At 37.8% G+C, this 21,190-nt stretch overlaps 3 protein-coding genes across 8 annotated transcripts in view; 2 read left to right on the top strand and 1 right to left on the bottom strand.

The window, feature by feature from the left end:
* Window positions 1–317: 317 nt before the first annotated feature.
* Window positions 318–13,629, top strand: LOC102595922 (uncharacterized). Of its 4 annotated transcripts, XM_015313378.1 has the most exons (11): window positions 318–4,532; window positions 4,623–4,889; window positions 6,467–6,656; window positions 6,729–6,879; window positions 6,959–7,061; window positions 7,292–7,366; window positions 11,040–11,115; window positions 11,790–12,060; window positions 12,148–12,190; window positions 12,287–12,390; window positions 12,934–13,629. In XM_015313378.1, the coding sequence occupies exons 1-11, from the start codon at window positions 506–508 to the stop codon at window positions 13,405–13,407; spliced, it is 5,781 nt and encodes a 1,926-aa protein (XP_015168864.1). In that variant the 5' UTR covers window positions 318–505; the 3' UTR covers window positions 13,408–13,629. The 4 variants fall into 4 exon arrangements, with proteins under 4 accessions (XP_015168864.1, XP_015168862.1, XP_015168863.1 ...); XM_015313376.1 differs by having other exon boundaries at window positions 318–4,889; XM_015313377.1 differs by having other exon boundaries at window positions 319–4,871.
* Window positions 13,630–14,346: 717 nt separating this feature from the next.
* LOC102594922 (NAD(P)H-quinone oxidoreductase subunit M, chloroplastic) overlaps window positions 14,347–21,190 on the top strand; it is an 8,504-nt gene continuing 1,660 nt past the window's right edge. Inside the window, exons 1-3 of one of the 3 annotated variants that reach the window (XM_015313382.1) lie at window positions 14,347–14,876; window positions 14,981–15,169; window positions 15,516–15,837. In XM_015313382.1, the coding sequence (XP_015168868.1) occupies window positions 14,427–14,876; window positions 14,981–15,163 (633 nt within the window). In that variant the 5' untranslated portion in view covers window positions 14,347–14,426 and the 3' untranslated portion in view covers window positions 15,164–15,169; window positions 15,516–15,837. Of the gene's footprint in view, window positions 14,877–14,980; window positions 15,340–15,515; window positions 15,838–21,190 lie in introns of those variants that run through there. The other 2 variants (XM_006357263.2, XM_006357262.2) reach the window with 2 other exon arrangements.
* Window positions 15,216–21,190, bottom strand: part of LOC102595686 (uncharacterized) — a 10,387-nt gene continuing 4,412 nt past the window's right edge. The window contains exons 4-5 of the mRNA XM_015313381.1: window positions 16,168–16,250; window positions 15,216–15,593 (exon numbers count right to left, since the gene is read on the bottom strand). Coding sequence (XP_015168867.1) covers window positions 15,519–15,593; window positions 16,168–16,250 — 158 coding nt within the window. The 3' untranslated portion in view covers window positions 15,216–15,518. The remainder of the gene's footprint in view (window positions 15,594–16,167; window positions 16,251–21,190) is intronic.

Below are 21,190 nucleotides of genomic sequence, written 5' to 3'. Positions count from 1 at the left end.
TTTTTTGAAGATTTAATATATATTTTTTTCAAGTACTATTAGTTAGAATCTTGAATTTTTGGATGATTGATAAGTTGGATGAAAACATAAAAAGAAAAATTGAGAAACAATAATGTTTAGACACTTAAAAGGAAAACAAAGTTTTTCTTTGTAAAAAAGATCCAGAATGTTGTAAAAAATAATCTGCATTAATATATAAATATTTTATAAATAATATATTACTAGTATTTATATAATATGGATACACATAAAAAAAATAGCCATAATTACCCTCACTTGGTCAAAAAAAAGAAAAGAATTCCCACTTGGGCGGGAAAGAAAAGAATATCCAGTTTAGACAAGGTAACTCTACTCTAAAATGTCAAACTGATTAATTTTTGTGGTTCTCAACTTCTCATGCGACCAAACGTTTGTCAAAAATTCAAACAAAGGCTGCTGTCGCCGTCGCCGCCACCACTGCCGCTGCCGCAGGTCCGTTCTTCTCCGGTAAGACCCCACGGTCTCCATGGATCTTCCTCCCTATCACCACCAGCACCACCGTCACCATCACCACAGGTACGTTCAACCTCCTCCAAACTTTTCCCATAACCCTAATTTCTTCCACCACCTTCCTCCGCCGCCGCAGCAACGGCTTCCACCACCACCACCACCACCACTCTCCAATCTCCCTCCACCACCACCTCAGCGCCATATCTCTCACCCCCCTCTTCCTCCTTCCCCATCCCCTCCCTTCCACCACAAATCCCAGTTCTCCTTTCCTTCTCGTCATTCAGAAAACCCTCGATACGATTATCACCAAAATCGCTCTCCCCCTAGGGTTTCCTCTAATATAACCCTAAATCAACCTCCATACCAGCCCCCTCACCCGCATCCCTCAAGTTTTCATTATAACGACCATTACCATAACCCTCCTCCTCCTCCTCCACCGAGGTTTACTGTGAATGATTTTACCTCAAGTGGGTTGAGAGAGAATCGTGCTAGCTCTGTAAACGATAGTCAAGAGCCTCTTAGGGTTAGGAGAGATGTGAATAGCAAGTATGATGATGATGAAAGGTACCGTCTTGAGAGGCGTAGAATGGATATTGATACAAACCCATCGAGGGATTTTAGACCGAGTCCGGGGAATTATGAGTTGCGTGATGATAGATATGAAGATGAGAGATGGGAATATGGTGGTAATGTTGATGAGGTTCCAGTTGGTTCTTCTTCTAGGCGAGTGTCTTCCTTGGATAATGGTAATGATTACGGTGATGTTAGGTTTAGCAATAGGTTAAGAGTGGACAAGGAGGAAATTCATAGGTCTCCGCAGAAGAAGCAAGTGCAGAAGAAGAGTGCATTACTCAGGATTCAATGTGGGAAAGCTAACAACAGGAGTAGAAATCAGGACCATGACTTGAGTTCTGGTGCGGTAAGGGGAAAGCAGAAAGATGTGTTTGAGAGGTTGGAGAGAAGGGTTGAGGAAAGAGAGGGAAGTCAGATGGAGCTTGATGTTTCATTTAAATCTAATGCACTTGTGGCAAAGGCCATTATGACCCCGTCAAGCTCCGCCATTGACTCAGACAGAAGTGAAGCACCTAGATGTAAGAAGATTAGAAAAGTGAATTTCTCTGGTTCTCCAACAAAGAGAATTGGGGACGATTTGGGAAAGGGTAATGGTTCAGCAAATGATTCTGGTTGCCGACCGAGTTCTAACCAGGAGTTCAATTGTTTGGCAGATAAAATTACGGTTTCTGCAGTTGGAAGTTCATCTAAGTGCACTTTGGATTCTTACAAGGATTCAGGACACTTGGCAGCTAAAATTACAGATTCTGTTGATGGACGCACATCTAATGGTACCTTGAATAACAACGAGTCAAAACTTTTGCCTGATGAAGATACAGTTTCTGTTGCTAGTAGTCCATCTAACAGCACTTCGTTGCTGAGTTCCACTGTGACAAATGATTTAACTGGAATCAAAGAAAGCAAGGAATCTGCAGAGATCAAGGTTTTGAATCAGGGTAGTAATCATGTTGAGAAGTTTAGAATACCTTTCTTCATAGTTAGAAAGAAGAAAGTGACTAAGAAGAAAGTCATAAACCCTATCAATGTGAAATTGCCTTCAGATGAAGTAGTTAGCAAACTAGAAAAACCTTCTAAACTGTCTGCTGTTAGTAAAGATGAGTCTGTGGAGCAGTCTAAATCTGATGGGAAGAAAGTTAGTCCAGCTAAAGTCTTGGTTTCTTCAAGCATGGACTCTGAAATTAATGGCATTGCTGATTATACCAGCAGATCAGTTCAGAGTGTCCCTTCCACGATGAATTTTGAGACATGTATGATTGAAGTACAAAACAAACCTACTAGTTCTGATGCGGATTATACTGGTCATGTTGGAGGGAATTCTGAGGATGAGCTCCGAGTGTCCGAATATGGTCCTATTAAAGAATCTTCTGAGTCCATGGTTTGTGAAGAAAGAAATGGCGATGGGAGAGAAATTCACAAAGATGAAGTATCTTCGTCAACTGAAGATACATATATCTCTGCTGATTCTGGGTTGGGGTTTTCTGATGGGAAGAAGAATGCAGTTGCTGCTATAGGATCCTTTGGAGCAGGTTCTGTGGAGCCATCCAGTGACCCCAACATTGTACCTCTGTTGACTAATATTGAGAAAGGACTCCGAGAGAGTTTCTTGAATGGAAATGACAGTAGTTCTAATTCTGATGAGACTGGGAGAATTGCGGTTGTCAATGACTTGCAAACTGCAGAGTGTTTGAGTAATAGTGATCCAAGGGCTGGTACTTTTGGCAGTAGTTTTGAATCATGTGTTGATGGAGTCACATTGTCACCTGAGATGAGACATACTAAAGGATCTATCAATGCAGTGGTTTCTGTTGGAGATGATGTAAGGATTATTGTGGAGGATGACTGTTTACCTAAGGTCACCAGGAAGAGGAAAATTATGGTTGACGAGTCTGTTTTTCCCACTACGAAGATGAGTAAGACAGGGGAAAATGTGGTTAGTTATTTGCTAGGCCAAGGTAATAATTTCAGTTGTTTTAGAGAAGATCATGCCTCTGAAGAGGAGGATGGTACAGTTTCTGGTAATGGGACCGACTCACTAAAGGGGGATCACTCACATGGGGGGCCTTCAGAAGTGGAGCTGTCACTTCAGGATTGTTTTAAAGATGATTCCGATTCATGTTCTACCAAGAGTCCCAAGAAAAGTGAAGTTTCTTCGCCAGCTAAGGTTAAATCTGTACCCTGTGTTACCACCTATGAGGAACCTTCTAGCTGGCCAATTACAGTGCCTATGATCAATGATGTTTCTGTGACAGAGTTAGAATCTCGAAATACATTGACTAATGTAGATGATAGTCCACTAGCTCGTCCATCAGTCAATGTGCTTGAGAGCAGCAGTACTGCCAAGGGTGTATGTCAGGCTGAGCCATTTGAAGATGGCTTGATGGATCACTTTTCAGATGTTCAGCAAGTCATTCCTCACAATTCTCAATTGGGAGCAGTGGGACAAGAAACTACAACTTCAGTTGTATCCATTGAGATGCTAAGAATGGCTGATAGAGTAAGTGATGACAAAGGTTCCTCTGTTGGAATGGACCAAAAGTTGGCCCCAGAAGGTCATGAAAGCTGTAATTATGTGCTTGACAGGGATGACATGCCTTTATTGGCAGATAATCTCTCTTTATTTGCCAACAAAGTAAGTGTCAAAAGCATGGAATCTGTGCCGGATATGTCACCGCTGGTGTCATTTCCTGACTTAACTAATAGCTCAGTCTCTGAGGAACCTATTGATAAGTCATCAATGTCCAGTGAAATTGTTATTGAAAAAGCCCTAAGAGTTGATGAAAATTCCATAACAGCTTATGACAATATTTCTTCTTCAGAGAAGACATCGTCAGATGCTTTTGAGTTTGGTAGAAGTTCAGATCATAAAGTTGGTGGCGATCCTCTGGTTAATGTCAGTACTGTGGCATTATCATCACAGAACACAGTAAAGTCCTCCAAGAATGTGAGTTCACAGGGTTGGAAACCAAATCTAGGTGCAAACCAGCAAAGTCCTGCTGGCCCTAGGGTTTTATCTGTTCGCCCATCGAGTTTTATCACTCCAAGGAATGTGCCCGTTCCGAAGAAGCCACTGACATGGCATAGAACTGGTAATAGCTCTTCCTCTGTTGTTGGACGAGGTTCCCAAATGAGCGCCCTACCTCCACAAAGCCATTTATCTAAGGACACTGCGAAAGTCGGCTCTTACATTCGCAAGGGTAACAGTCTTGTCAGAAATCCTTCTCCTGTTGGTTCCGTTCCCAAAGGATACCATGCTCCAAGTTCTTCAACTTACCGGTTGAACTCTTCTGGTGTGAATGACCTTAGGAGAAAATGTGAGAACAGGGCTGAGATAACTGGTTCACCTAGCTGCAGGGGAACTCCAGAAGTAAATGCTCCTTCAGAGAGACCCAAAACCCCGACACAGAGCGAATCATTTAGTTGCATTACATTGGTGTCTACATCTTCACCAGTGGAAGATCATCCTGGAAATGGTAGTATTGCTACAAACTCAGATCCTATGGAAGTAACTGACAATATTTTGGCGCTGAAGCCTTCTGAGCATCCTTCAACATCTTCTGCAGTTCCTGAATGTCAAATTGGTCTGGGAGGTGATTCTGGAAGCCAGAATACATTAGATGAAGGCAGTTCCAAAAAGAATATAGTTTATGTGAAGCAAAGATCGAATCAGTTACTTGCAGCTTCAGATAAGACCCAGACTTCATCCGATGGCTACTATAAGAGGAGAAAGAATCAACTGATTCGTGCATCTGGCAATAATCATATGAAGCAAAGAATTGTCACGACAAAGACTATAGTTCCTTTCCAAAGAGGTACGAAAAGGCTGAATGGTAAGGATATACTTTTACAACTCATCATATTTGGCACTGTTGGTATTTGCATGATCTGACTTCTGCTTCATCTGATTGCTTTTGCTCAGCTTTCATGTTATAGACTTTTTGTTGACTAAATTATAATTAAGCCTATGCAGTATGGCAATTATATTAATTTAGCATTGGTTAGATTTTCAAAGAATTTGAATTGAAAAACTGGATTCCGAGGTAAGAGTAAGTTACTAAACAAACCATGATTAAGTCCAAGCAACGTTCGTGAATTCAATCAATGTTTAGTTGATGTTTTTGTATAGGACTGAAATAGACCTGAATAGAGTGAAAATTTATATAAAGAAGTCATATAGCTGAAAATCTAGTTGATTGATTGATCTGTTTTGTCAGTTTGAAATATTTGATATCATGCTTTTTTGTATATATATTTATTTTGATCAAGGAATTGTTCTCCTTTATTTCACTTCAAAGTGTCTTTTTGCGGCATTTCTATCAACACATGGAAACAAAAACCAGCTTTACTTGGTAAAAGATACTCCACTAATCTATATGGTTCTACAAGGACATTTCCTAATGACAGCTGAAAAATTTATTAGTTCCTCGAGTTCAAAAGTTTTGTTGTGCATACTGTGGAGAGACCTGTGACAGGATGTAGCTGTTTGACATGGGTGGGGGAGAGGGTAGTGTGAAATTCCCGACAGCTTCATGGAGCATTATTTTTTGGGTTAGTTTGTATTTTTGCAAAACATTGGACTTCACAAGTTAATGAAGAAAGAGTCAATTGCAATGAGATGACAATCATAGGTTCTACATGGTCTTCATTTTAGGTTTTGAATATGGGTACTTGAAAATATTTGAAATCATTTTATCCCGTGTTTGGTAGGACTTCTATTTCCAGTATAAGCAATATTAGAATTATTTATGCCATAGTTCATTCTGTACCGGATTCGGCATGAAAGTTAATACCGGGATTAGCAATCCTTGGATAGAGTACCTAATATATCTTTCTTTTTTCTTATTTACTTCAAAAGTTGAAGTAAACTGCAAACAAATCTTTATCCAACTTGACCAAACATATGTTTTCCGTTACGTGTATCTTCCATTCTTTCAATGAAATGAACCAACCATTTGTCAAAAATTAAGTATATGCACTTCAAGGATTTATTAGTTCCAATATTACAAAATCACTCTTTATAATCCTGGCAGAACTTTGTCTACGGCCTAACAGCCTGTTAGGGGATAGAATTGGTGGAACTGATGATTGGAATTAGTATTACTTATTCTTGTCAGAGAGTACACCAACATACCCAGTGTAATCCCACTTGTGTGGTCTGAGGAGGGTAGGTTGTACGCAGACCTTACCCCTACCTTACCTTTACGGGGGCAGAGAGGCTTGTTTCTGATAGACCCCGTCACAATTTTTGTCAGAGAGTGTTTAATTAAACCAAAAGTACTTCACGAAGGCTTAATGCTTTTTTATTCAAATATTATATACTTGTTTTTCCCTAGAACACCATCTTTTTAAAAGTTAATGCCAATATTATCACTAATTAGACAAGGTTTAACTAAGGTACTTTTTGCAGGTTTAGCCAAGACCTCTAAATTGTCAAAGTTCTCATTGGTCTGGAAATTAGGTGATACTCAGTCATCAAGGAAATATGGCGGCACTGTAGAGTATGAAAAACTTTGGCCTTACTTATTTCCATGGAAAAGAGCTAGCTATCGGAGGAGTTTCCTGAGTTCCTCTCCAAGTGACAATTCCTCTATTATCAGGTGAGGAATCATTTCAGGCTCGTTCATTTCTTTTGGTGTCAAACATTATTCCTCAAGTATATTTTCTTTTAGACGGAAGTTACTGCTCTCAAAAAAGCGGGAGACAATCTACACAAGGTCAATTCATGGACTCTCTTTACGAAGATCTAAGGTGTTAAGTGTCTCTGGCTCTAGTCTAAAGTGGTCAAAATCTATTGAGCAAAGGTCAAAGAAGGCTACTGAGGTTTGTCCAGCTGCACTCAGGTTTATTTTGGGGTTGTAAAATTTGCGAGTAGATGTAGGAATTGAGTTGTTAAGTGAAGGCTTTTTTGCAGGAAGCTGCGCTAGCAGTTGCTGCTGTTGACAAAAGGAAAAGGGGACAATATGGTTTTAATGCTGACTCAATGAGTGGAAATAATGTTTCTCGTAAGTTTTATAGTGTAAAGCTGCTCCCAGGTAGGCCAGTTCTCTACCCTGGTGTGGCATATTCATTTTTCCAAGTTTCTCAAAAATATTGTACAATGTAATTGGATGTCAATGTATCAGCTTTGTCCTTTTAATAATTACCACAAAAGCTATGTCCTTTTTATGTACATTTTCCAAATGTTGTACTCTCTTTTAATTGAGCACTATGATGGTCTTCTAACTTTATACAGGAGAAAGGATATTCCGCATTGGTTGTGAGCGGTATAAGATGGACTCTTCTGGGAAGACACTACAAAGAATTTCAGGTGGTCTGCTCCTTTTTTGCTGATTCTTTTTTTCCTCCTTCCACCTTACATTTTTTTTCTTTTAACCTTTTCATTATGATGCTTAATTGCCACTTTTGCCTTACAAAGTGTTTGCTATGAGAATGTAAGTTCCTTTAAGTTATCATATTTGTGTTTGGTACCTGCAATATCATTTTAGAGAATGCTTCGATTTTGTTTGTGATAGTCAAAGCAATGAGAAGGACTTAATTTTGACTTATGGAGCTGAAATCTCGCTGTTCATATTTATGTGGGAATTTTTGTACCTTCCTGAGTTCTTGCATTTTGTGGCTCTGTTAAATGTTTCTCTCTTCAAATGTTGGTTGGATCACATGGTCTTAGTGGATCATTGCACTGTAGTTGGCCATCTCCACTTCTCACAGGACTTGACTGAGAACGCACCATTTTTGCGTCATTTTCAACCATAGATCAGGACTTTTCTCCAGTTTTTTTATTTCCTTGTTTCTGCACATGAATTGCACCGTGCTGATTTCCCAGTAAGAGAGGGTACTTCTGAAATTAGTTTTTCATCAATCGTCCAGTCTGCACTCTACAGCCAGTTGCATAGTGTATAGGTCTTAAACTTTAGTGTTAGGGACTCCACTTCACTCCATTTGTCTTGCCACACTGAAAGAAAACTGAGTTAGCTTTATTTGCCTCAGGGCTTCCTTCTATATTTCCAAAGTGCAATCTCATATGAAGTGGTTACTCCATTGGTGGACCAAAATCCCTCCATTTCTTACCTAGTTTTGATGACCTCCTTTGACAACTCTTCCCGATCATTCTCTGAATTCAGCTGCCATTGAAGATGTTGGCTGGCTCATTTAGTGGAAATAGCAGAGGCTTACGAGGAAAGGAAAAAAACAGGGGGTGTTCTTATGAGTGCAACTGACATTCTAGAGCTGCTTGCAGGACTAAATTGTGGCTCTCCTTACTTGTTTTTTTTGAGGAAGTATTGAGAGAATTGAATTTGGTTAGACAATGTCTGGTTGGTGGCAGATCAGTACAAGTATCGTACTGCTAGGCGAAACAGCTTTCTTGATCAATCCCTTTGCCCCTCATGTTTATTTTAAGGGAATAATTTTCCTCTTATGTTATTTTGTATTTGCACGTTTTTCACTCCGCGACAGTTGTCCATTTGACCATATGAATTCTTTCTTCTTTCACCATTCCCATGCCACCTGAAATCCGTTCACGGCTTATCGAATTTCTTCACTGCACTGGCACACTTGGAATGTAGGGTCACAGTATATTATTAATCAAAGTGATCCCTTCCATGTAAAGATATTGCACTTTCACGTACACTTCACAATCACCCCTGCCAATTGACGCTGTCCAGTTCTGTCATCATCTCATGGCAAACTAGGGCAGGCAGTGGAGAAGTATTCCACCTTTTAGCCTAATATGTTGATCAATATCTGTATATTCTCTACAGGGAACTAACTGCTCTTAGATAACCAATAAAAAAAGTAGTAGAAAAACAAACTGTTCTTAGATAAGTTGCATGCAGCCAAGAAGCAGCCTCAAAAACAATTTGCAACACCTTTATTTGCTTTGCTTGTGCTTCATTACCACATAATATGTGACCATTGAATGGTTAGTTTCACCAGGGTAAATGCCAAAGTTCCATTGCTAATAGAAATGTGAAGGGAGACAAGAGAGTCTTTGTTTTAAGCCTCTTTGGATTGGAAAATAACTATGGGTTTGATTTATAAATATTGAGAGTTTAAACAATGGAAATGCATAAATTGATCGACATGACTCATTTCTCCATAAAACCATCTTTTCTGATAACTAAATAGCACAAAGTCCAGTTGGCATAGTCATGTGCTTCTCAGTTTCTAGAGTACATAAGATTGCAGGTTTCAGTTTTTTACAGCCTCTGTTATGCATCTCTTGCATGCCCTTTAGTTTCATTGTGCCCTTCAAAAGTGAAACTAAATAATGTTGGTTACTTTATTCAAGAATCAATATGCTGGGACTTCAATATAAGTGGATAACCTCCAACCTTACTGCATCTGCTTTTGCTATAAAAGTCTAATTTCTTTGTGCCATCACCACCCATATAGAGAATCTGTGAAGTTCCATTTTTAATTGGTGGGATCTGTGAAGTTCCATTTTTTATTGGTAGGATCTGTGAAGTTCCTTTGTTTAATCCACTACAAATATGCCCCTGCAATGAAGTTTGAAAGGAGAAGTACATGCTACAAGGTAGATATTCATGTTTCGGAGATAGTTGTTGAAGAACTTAAAAGTTGCTAAAATGTATCCATTTAGTCACGGCTCCTAGTTGGATTTTAGTCTACTAGAGAACCTGGTTTCTTATGGCAGACTCTGATAGTTCTGAAACCAAATCCAGTTTAATAGTCCAAATTTTCTTAAAGGCACTAGAGTGCTTTTTAAACATTGGTTAGTAGCTTTGATAATGCCAGCTTGGACACCGATCTCAATAGTAAGATCCTTTTTCTTATTGTCAAAAACAGTAAGGTCTTTTAAAAGAGGAAATGTGTTATTCTTATTAATTCAATGGTATTCTTTTTATCAGTGCTCAACTTCTTTCAGTGAGAAAAAATCTCTCAATTGAATGCTTTCATGGATGGAGCAGGCACTCCTCTTTTCAGTGGAGACGCTGAAAGGGTTGCTGGCTTTTTGATAGAACCAATTCTTTTAGGTTTTTTTTCTAATATGGTCATGGAAGTCAACATTTCGAGAAGTTCCTTTATCAAAGTAAAATTTACTCCCTTTGTCCCAATTTATGTGACTTACTTTCCTTTTAAATCAGTCCCAAAAGAATGACACATTTCTATATTAAATAACAATTTAACTATAAAATGTCTAATATCTATTTTACCCTTAATGAAATGATTTATAGCCATACAAATTTTTATCATTCATTTTGGACCACAAGTTTTAAAAGTATTCCTTTCTTTCTTAAACTCCGTGCCGAGTCAAACTACCTCACATAAAATGTAATGGAGGAAGTAATGAATTTGTCATTTTGTGTATTCTTACTTGTGAAAGGTGCTCTATCACTCTTATAACATGTAAAAAGTTTAAATTAAGTTTGAACCCGTATAAAACCGCATAGACCCGCAACTTGCCCCGTATTAATTTAAAAAAAATTATTTCAACATGTCCCGCACAACCTTAAAATCACCTCACCCCACATTTAAAAGTATTCCTTTCTTTCTTAAACTCCGTGCCGAGTCAAACTACCTCACATAAAATGGGACGGAGGGAGTAATAATTATGAGAAGTTTATTGTATTTGCATGTTTATTGGAACCTAAGTTGCAGATTGATTCTTAGCGTTTTTCACTTGAGGGGAGAATGGTAGGAGCTGTTTCTTAATGCCCTTGCTTTCTATTTTGAATTGACATTTTCCCTTTAATTTGTTAATTTTTTTTTTGGGTTTTGGAGCCTGAGTAAGTACTTTCCATCTTTATCTTGATCAATCATTCTTTGAAATCAGGCAGACTTGAGCTCAAACATACTAGCTTTGTCTTGTTCTTTATATCTTGTGGAGGTGGGGGTGGGGTGCCTCTTTTCTTTTATTTCTAAGAGTGGTTTCGGTGAAGTTTTTGATTTATTTCTTGCAACTGTCACTTGACATTATTTGCTGCTTGACTTTGTAATTCTCCATTGTTTATGGACAGATGAGGAACCATCGGTGTCAGTTCCAGAGGCAAAGAAATCTTACATACCGAAAAGATTATTGATTGGGAACGATGAGTACGTATAATACTTTTGTTTTCAGTTCATTATCAATGATGTACCTAGTGCTGGTTTATCTTCAGGCATTAAGTTTGTATTGGGTTGTGGCTTTAACTGTGAATTGTGATATTCATTTACATAACTTTTTCTCAAAATCCCTTAACTTTCAGGAAGCATGAGCAGTTCATAGTTCTTGGTACTTAAGATGTTGCTTATATCTCAATCTTTTCTATTGGATTTCATATAGTCTTGAAAAGTAATAGGTATTCCAATAAAGGTGGCCAATATGAAAGAACTAAAAAAGTACTGTCTTGCTTCCAAGAGATGAATTCTTAGTACTAAGTTGTTGCTTATATCTCAATCTTTTCTATTGGATTTCATATAGTCTTGAAAAGTAATAGGTATTCCATAAAGGTGGCCAATATGAAAGAACTAAAAAAAGTACTGTCTTGCTTCCAAGAGATGAATTCTTGGTACTAAGTTGTTGCTTATATCTCAATCTTTTCTATTGGATTTCATAGTCATGAAAAATAGTAGGTATTCCAAAAAGGTGGTCAATATGAAAGAAGTAAAAAAGTACTGTCTTGCTTCCAAGAGATGAATGAAATAAGATAAATATAATTAATTCTCGTGAATATAACTTTGCCTTATAAAAAGAATAATATAATATAAAAGCTTGTAACTGCTTGTAGGTATGTACGGGTTGGCAATGGTAATAAGCTGGTTAGAAATCCAAAGAGACGAGTTCGCATCTTAGCAAGTGAGAAAGTACGCTGGAGTTTGCACACTGCTAGAATTCGGTTGGCAAGAAAGAAACAGTATTGCCAGTTTTTTACAAGGTTTGGCAAGTGTAACAAGGATAATGGAAAATGTCCTTACATTCATGATCCATCTAAAATTGCCGTCTGCTCTAAATTTCTGAATGGTTCTTGCTCTGATACTAACTGTAAATTGACTCATGAGGTATGTTACTTCTTAAACCCTATAAATGATGTAGCTGCAGCATGATTAGTTTTTGCCTTTTTTACTTGTTTTCACCTTATGTATTAGGTTATTCCTGAAAGAATGCAAGACTGCTCCTATTTTCTGCAAGGTGGGTGTTGTTATATCTGTAGGTGTTACCGTTAGTATATTTTGATTCAATTCGACCAAGAGGATGTTAGAGCACTAACTTGAATCTTTTTGGCAGGAATATGCGCAAATGAGAATTGTCCTTATAGACATGTAAATGTGAATCCAAATGCTTCTATCTGTGAAGGTTTTCTCAGGGGCTATTGTGCTGATGGCAATGAGGTATTTTTTATTTGTTTTCTGCTTCCAGATTAATCAATACCAACTATGTGATACTCAAAAGATTGAAATTCCAATTAGATAAGCTCTTTAATAGCTCACAGCTAATTTATGCCAGATGGTGTCAAGTAGAAATAGTTTTTAGTTAAAAGCTGTGTTTGGATGATCAGCAAAGAAGGTCTTCTGCAGTTTAGCTTGTTCACCCAGTTTTATGTTTGGTTGATTCCTGGTTCCTGGACAAGCTTGTCCCTACCCCAAACTTGTTAGAACTGATGAGGCTAGTCTCCGCACCTCCCCCATGAATGAACTAGTGGGGACCCTTACCTCTTTTTGTTTGTCATTTTTTGTTTTTGAAATGACTTGATATAGCTATATTTTCGACCGGTGATATTGCCAAGTATTTTTACTTATTATGTCACCTCTTTGTCTGAATGCAACTATTCAGTATTATTTTTGTATGTTCTGTACAATAGATGTAGATCATCACAAACACACAACACACTAATCTTGAAACTTGTGAAATGGATCATATTTCTAAACATGCAGTGTCAGAAGAAACACACCTATGTCTGCCCCGTTTTTGAAGCAACTGGCAACTGTCCCAAAGGTTCAAAATGCAAGCTTCACCATCCGAAAAACAGAAGGAAGGGAGTGAAAAGGAAAGCTTTGAGCGAGTTAAAGAATGGTCGAGGTCGTTACTTTGGCTCTCCGCACATTGATATTACTGAGTGCATAACAGCTGGATCAGAGAAGCCTTCTGTCAAGGGGAATAATGACATATTCCTTGAAGGGAAGTTTATCGATTTTATTGGCCTAGATGGTAGCGACGAAGAGGAACAGACTATTGATCAGAGAAGTGAGGAAAAGCCACTTTGCGAGAGTGGTCCCGCAGAGATGCAACTGGATGATCTCGATGAGCTTATTAAACCCATGCGTCTGATAAATAGGAATAGGTCTGTAGGTTCATCTCCCTACATAGATAGCCCAAGTGATATGACCACAAGCTATGTATCAGAGTAGCCTCACCAATGTAAATGAGGTTGTGTAATTAGGTTTATGTAGTCTTCTGCTAGTGCAGAGCAATTTTTTTTTCTTTTTATCTTTAGGCTTTTAGTTAATTACTTAGGTATAGGTCTTAGGATTAGGCATATTTTTTGTTTCACAAAATCTGTTGTGTGAGATGGAACAAGAAAACTGTTGTTATAGTGAGAATTAAAGGAAATGAAAATTTCATCCCCTCTATACAAGTCTTTATTGGAAGCTGTTTCACTTCAGTTCTTTAACCTTTCAGTCTTGACAATTTTCAAGTCAATCTGAACTCTTATGGAGTCTTTATCAAGGTGATAATGAACCTGTTGATTCAATCAGCTGGAATTATGTTTATTTTACTTTTGACAGGTAAGCATTCTTTTTTTGGCAGTGATGAATACGCAGATAAAAAGATTGTTTCTAATAGACCCTGGCTCAAAAATGAAATTTTCTAAACAGGTTGTAAGAACTAAGAAGAATATGCCAACAAAATGTGTTCTTGAGAGTATTTTTTCACTGGATACATCTCATTTTTATGCTCAGAGTAATCTCTTTTAAGACAATATGTTCCTCAATAATATTAAGGATAATCTATATTTCTCCACCACCATACAAACTTCTGAACTTCAATTTGTTGGTATTGTCTATATAAGTGAAACGCCCTGTATACTTATGTTTCATGGCTCGGATTCACTAATTAGCTTTTATCTTACTCACTAACCAAACCTTTAAACCTGGTTTAACAGGGTTAAAAACGAAGTAGTTTAAGTACCTCAACGTGAGAGTAGTTTGTAATGAACCTTTATTAAACACAGCCACAGAACAAAAAATATAAGATAAACAAAAAGAAGTCATATGCAAACAAACATTTCCTATCCACACAAAAAGGAGGATATATCAATATCCCAATACCAACCTTCAAATTAAAATACCAACATTCAATAAAAGGCCATAAAAATCACACATAACAAACCACTAGGGAAAAAAGGAGCCAAAAGAAAGGGGGAAACATGGCAGCAACTTCAACATACATGGCTTCAACCCATTTCAGCATGTTAAGTTGGAGCACAAAGGGAAAGAATAAACAACTCAAAAGGAGAAACTTTTTCTCAGTTTCAGCACAGCAAGCAGAAGTTGAAGAGCTAAAAGTAGAAAAAGAAGAAGAAAAGAAAGAAGAAGAAAAACAAGGAGAGGCAATGAAGAAGCCAAGGCCAGTAGAACCACAAATAAATGTGCAGAGCAAGAACATGACCAGAGAACATGGAGGACAATGGCTCAGTAGTGCTACTAGACATGTTAGAATATATGCAGCTTATATTGATCCTGAAACCTTTGCTTTCGATCAAACACAAATGGATAAACTCACACTTCTTCTTGACCCTACTGATGAGTTTGTGTGGACTGATGATACTTGTACCAAAGTCTATTCTTACTTCCAAGAACTTGTTGATCATTATGAGGTAATGAAAACTTCTCTTCAATACAAGCTTAATTATGTAATCACTCTTGTACCAAATGGATTAGAAATAGAGATGCTAACTCCAATATTTTTTACCTGGACCAGGGAGCTCCATTGACGGAGTACACGCTTCGTCTGATAGGTTCAGACATAGAGCACTACATAAGAAAGCTTCTCTATACTGGAGAAATCCAATACAACATGAATGCAAGAGTTCTTAACTTCAGTATGGGGAAACCAAGAGTTGGGTTCAATTACAATGGACAAATGGAAGATGTAAACCAGTAAATTCAGGTAACAATGTTGACTATATTGAAATAATGAGTAGCAAAAAATGAAGTTGTAACAATGTATAAGAAACTTTCACCTTCTCTGTCTGTCTTGAAAACTTTTCCCAAATGGATCATACACAATACAAATGTTATCTACCAGTAATTGAAATATTAATCTTTGGGTTTCTTCTACTAACGGTACAATGATACGACATGAGTTGAGCTTAAATAAGGAAACATGGTCAATGAGGATTCATATAGCTGACCCTAACTTATTTGGGACTGCGGCATAATAATTGTTGTTGGTTTTCTTCCATTGCTTGTTTTTATGGCACACATTGACATTCGGGAATGGGAAAAAGTAACAGCTTCTAAGGAGATCCAGGCAGCGTCTGGAGACATTCTGCATCCTCCCAAGGCTGGAATGCATCTTGCTGAGTTAGATGCTGGAGATATTGAAACAAAATATACTTTTAGTATAAGCCACTAGCTTCTGCAGAACAAGCAATATGAGAAAGATAATGGTGAATGAAAAAATTCATGCTTTTAATTGAGATGAAAGGCAGTAATTATCCGTTGGTCCTTGTTCTCATTCTGTTGGTCAATCTTTGTAACTACTGAAATTCCATTGGTTCAAACCTCATTTATACATCAGAATTTTGACAATAAGATACATGGACGTAGAATTTAGATCTGTCATCCTTGCTGATCCTTGAAAATTTGGAGCCAGAAAAGTACATTTGAGCAAGCCAACTAGTGTCCCATGTTTTTTTTGAGGTCAAAATGCAGTACTTTCATAATTTAGAGGCAAATGACTGATAGGATAATAGCAGCCATTGGTTCGAGAAATCTGAAGATAAGCAAGTGGATTGGTGGGAAAAGTGTATTTTATACTGTGGTTTTCATTCTGGAATGAGTGAGAGGAGATTCACATGCATGGTCACTGCAAGGAGCACGTTAAACACAGACAAGAAAGGAACATTCATTGAAGTCAATATATGGTAGGGAAATAGCCTTCACCTCTAACCAAAAGAAAAATCCACGCATGATGTTCAACTTTTTATCTTTGTCAGGACCGACCCTTTTGATTTCCTGTTTGACACCTGCATTTTTGACAATGAAAATATATTAATAATTTGTTGTTGATATGGTGATCGCATCACTGATTGGATAGAAAGTGGTACAGAAAATAGCAGAAATAAGAACATCAACAGCCAATATGGTAGTTGCAACTAGAGAGTTTGATATTCCCAAGAAATTCAAGTAGACAAGCAATCAAATGGTATTTTTTTCTCTTCTGTAACATAAACTATAGGAAGCTAATTGGGAACCCTATTCTTGTAGTTTAAAGACCACAAAACTTGAAAAAACACCCCAATTAAATTGAAAGGCCTGTAACATAACACAAATGCTAAACAAAGCAGCTTAAAAAAGCTTAAAACTATTCTAAGATTCTATGGAAACCAACCTGAATTACATAAAAGCAAACCCTAATTATGCATCTCTTATGTGCAATCCCGCTACATCCACAGCTCTTAATTATGGATGAACTCTTAATTAAATTTTTATTGCCTTCCTTGATCAATAGAATTTACAAAACAGTGTCTCTATTCCCAACTTCTTACCTTCTCAAGTAGATTTTCCACCTTTATAGTGAGGATTATAACTTATTAATAGAGTAAGATAAATTTTCACATAGAAGACAACAACAACAACAACAACAAACACAACAAGAAGCTTAGTGTAGTCCCATTAGCATCGTTTGGGGAGGGTACAATGTATACAGACCTTACCCCTACCCTGTGGAGGTAGAGAGGTTGTTCTTGAAAGACTCTCGGCTCAAGTAACACACATCATAATAGTTAAAGGAAAACATAAAGAGGACATAAAAATAATAGAGAAAGCATAACATAGCATTCAATAAATAGGAGCGATAACAATAACCAACTAATTTGTTAATTGAAGCACGGTAAATACCGAGTAACAAAAATCATAAGACATGCAACTTACGAGAAAGATGACACTATTGGTATGAACGGGAAACAGGTACAATACATCAAACTACCACCAAGCCTATCCTGTCTGGAAATGAGACAACGCTTAACTACCTACTAACCTTCTAACCTAATCTGTGACCTCCATAACCAAACTATATAAGGTCATGTACTCAGAAAGCTGGAGCTGAGCCATGTCTTGTCTAATCCCAAACAGACCTACCACTACCACTACCTCCAATGTTTGCTAACAGAGAGTAAGATACAAAGATTATTACAGTGAAACTAGCAAATCTACTATTTGTTCTGCTTCTTCTATACATTCCTCTTTACACCAAAAAATAAAAGGAGACAATACATTTCTCTTTGACCTTCTGGACGGAATTTATGTTATTCTCAAAACATCTTCCATTCCTCTCTTTCCATATTGTCCGCCAAATGCGAGCTGAGATCATTCTCCACCATTTTTTCTGACTTTTGCTTCCCCACCCTCCCTCTCCTGATCCAACAACTAAGTAAGTCAGCAGTGTGTTCTCGCATAGTCCAGTTGCTATCTGTGAGTTTCAAAAACAGGGACCAAAGTTGGGTTGTGACTCTGCAATGTAGAAACAGGTCGTTGTCGGTCTCATCTGTCTATTGCAGATAAAACATTTAGAAACAATTTGTCGTCCCTTCTTCTTCAGTACTTCTTGTGTGAGACATGCTATTTTAGCCACCAACCATATAAAACATTTGACCTTGGCTGGTGCCTGACTTGTCCAAACCTGTCTTCATTTAGTCAATCTAGGCCCTTAATGCAGTCCCACTTCCTTCTTATACAGTTTGTTTATAGAGAACCTTCCATCCTCAGTGTGTCTCTAGTTGATTGTATCTACCCTTTGAAGTCATTGAGCACTTGTAGTAGTTTTGCCACTCTACTTATTCCCAATCATTCAAATTCCTCCTAAGGGAAATATCCCACCCATTGGACCAACTTTCTAATATAGTGATATCAAGGTTGCTACAAAAGGAGAACAGACCAGGAAAAGTCTGCATAAGGGTCTCTTGTCCTATCTAGACATCCTTCCTGAAAAATATTACTGTCCATTGCCTACTTTGAGCTTCATGTTCACGACAAGTTTGTTCCAAAGAGATCTAATTGGTCTCCAAATTGAGAGGTATTGTGGCTTCATTGGAGCACCATTCAGTGTCTTGGCCATACTTGCATTGTATAACTTCTTTCCACAAAGCTTGATCTTCCTTCATGTATCTCCATAGCCATTTCATCAAGAGGCATTCATTTTGAATCTTCAGGTTCCTCAATCGTAGTCCCCCTAGTGATTTTGGAAGTTGGACCGTTCGCCAATTCACTAAATAAGACCCCTTCCCTTCCTTGGTGCCAAACCATAGGAATTCTCTTCTCAGCCCATCCAGTTTCTTCGGAACCTTTGCAGGTTGAGGGAAGGACATGACATAGGTTCGGAGGGAATCTAATAATGCATTTATCAATGTGTCTGCCCTAAAGTGAAAGACATTGTGACTTCCAGATGGCTAACTTCTTTTCTGATGTCTGGATTATCCCATCCCATATTAGCAATTCTTTATGTTTACTACCCAATGGCATGCCCAAATAGGTCGTAGGCAGTCTCTCTATGCTGCAGCCTAGAATACTGCAAAATTTTGCATCTGTGCTACCTCCTTGATGGGGGAAAAGACTGCTTTCTTCCAGTTGACCCTTAGCCCAGATACTGCCTCTAGTATCACAAGTATTACCCTGATATATCTTATCTGTTCCTCTTTGGCTTACCAAAAAATCAGAGTCATCAGCATACAAAGGCTAACAAATCTCCATACTCAGGCCTGTTTTGTTGCTGACTTCAAAGTCCATTGTCCATCTATTTGGAGTAGCTACCCTCAACATGTTGTTCATTACTTCCATGACTAAGGCCTCATTTGTTTGCACTTATTGGAGGTTTCAATCTGATGGTTCAGACGTAAGACCATGAATTGCATTTATTTTCAATAATATACAAGTACTTAAGCCTCACTTGTTTGCACTTAGTGGAGGTCTGAATGGTTTAGGCATTAGACAATAAAATGCATTTGTTCACATTAAGATTTATCGTGTAGGGAGTAATAGTTTAGGTTAGTTGTTTGGTGGAAATTTGAGTTTTTGATTATATGGAGAAAGTTGGTATGAAGGAATTGTGTCCTTGTAAAGATAAGGACAGGTATCATCAGCTTGGTAGTGCATTGGAAGGGTGTTTTCATGTCCACGAAGACAATAAAATCTTGTTATTTATAGAGATGGGTAGACTTGCCTATGGTGGTTATATGCATAACCCTAGGCCTACTTGTACTGATGTTGAAGATGGGATTTTATGTAACTCAAGATTTTATAATCTTCATATAAAGCGGGTCAGTTTCAACATCAGTATAAGTACACCTAGGGTTATGCCTATAACCATCATAGGCAAATATAACCTTCTCTATAAATAACAACAAGATTTTATAATCTTCATCCAATGAACACATCCTTCCAATGCGCTACCAAGCTCATGATACTTGTCCCTATGCTGACAAGGACACAATTCTTGCTTACCAACTTTCTCCATATAATCAAACTCAATTTCCAATAAACAACCAACCTATTACTCCCTAGGTTTCCTATTGACGTTTTTTAGTTTGGGCACACCCCTTGAGAAAATTACTATATTAGGAATGAAGTAAAAAAATCTGAACCGAGTGACCTAATGTAGATCTTACCCGAATCTGGAAATTCTGCAATCGTCAGATTCTGGAAGCAAACAGTTGCCAGAATCTGGAAAACCTAGACGGAATGAGGTCTTAATCACTGCAACCAGTGTCGATCTACTCAGAATTGAAGGGTGACCCTGCTGGAAAAAGAATCTCGCCGGCAAACTGATTGAAAGATAGCTTACGCGCTGGCGAGTGAGACAACAGTAGCTAGAATCTGACAGCTCTGAACGGCACGTGGGAGAGCATGAGCTGGCCACTGGTGGCAGAGCTGATTGGGGTTTACTCACGGTGGTGGTCCGAGTCTCGTGGTGGTGTTGGTTTGATCACAACACCTCCGAAATTATAGATCTGTTCAGACAGCCAAGAAAAATAGCTGGGTGGAAAACGTGTCCAGAATTTCTCTTCCAATGTCGGTGGCCTTAACAAGGATCCGACACAATGTGAAACGGAAGAGAAAATAAGAGAGAACTCGGCTTCATTATTCCCTTAAGCTATTTGGGTTTATATAGCCAAGTTTTAATGTCTTAAAAAGGAAGGAAATCAATACCTAATTACAACATCTTTTTTGTCGTTTTCTGGTCATAGAGTAGCAAGCAACTTTAGAGTTTCCAAAACATGCTTTCATATCAAACATCGTGAAAGCATGTCTTTTTTTTATAGGAATGATGAGAGCACATATGTAAAAGACAACTAGTTCGTGTACACAACTTCAGGAGACCTTTTTCTTTTTTCTACATTTCTAGAGCACTCATGAGATTCCTGGTATGATGGACTGTTATCATTGATTGTTCTTTTTAAAGAATGTCATTTTTGTCTACAATTCTTCGTAAGGTATGCACAACACTTATTTCCTTTTTCTTTGCTATCACTTAAACCAAGAAGCCAAGTGAAACAAATAGAATCTGCAAACGGGGTTCCTTCTCTTCCATAGCATACTATAACTCCAAAAGCGCACTAGAAAACTTAATCGAGTCACTTAAAAGGCCATTGAAAACAAGTAGATTTTAAATGCCCAAATGCCCCTACAAGCCAAACACCCAATCTAAATTATAATTTATCTCATATATCTATACTGTGAAATCACTCTGCATAAAAAAGTATGTAGCTTGGATCTAGGATGTCAATTTAGTAATGCTAAATTGGTACCTGTTAGAATAGGAATAGGTTTATACATTCCTATTAGAATAAGAATAGCTTTATACAATCCTATTTAGAATAGGAATAGGAATAGTAAATAGTATCCTACTTGATAAAGAGGATTGTATTCTAGTGTCTATAAATAGGATCTCAATGTAATAATGTAGACACAA

The sequence above is a fragment of the Solanum tuberosum genome, unplaced genomic scaffold, assembly GCF_000226075.1.
Source record: "Solanum tuberosum cultivar DM 1-3 516 R44 unplaced genomic scaffold, SolTub_3.0 scf00234, whole genome shotgun sequence".
Lineage (NCBI taxonomy): Eukaryota > Viridiplantae > Streptophyta > Magnoliopsida > Solanales > Solanaceae > Solanum > Solanum tuberosum.
The sequence above is the reverse complement of the archived record's forward strand: the minus strand, read 5'-3'. Positions and strand labels throughout refer to the sequence as shown.

Coding starts and splice junctions, on each gene's coding strand:
- LOC102595922 (XM_015313376.1), top strand. CDS start 506: ATGGATCTTCCTCCCTATCACCACCAGCACCACCGTCACCATCACCAC. Junction 7,062..7,291: donor GAGTGGAAATAATGTTTCTC/GTAAGTTTTATA, acceptor AACTTTATACAG/GAGAAAGGATATTCCGCATT. Junction 12,391..12,933: donor ATTGTGCTGATGGCAATGAG/GTATTTTTTATT, acceptor CTAAACATGCAG/TGTCAGAAGAAACACACCTA.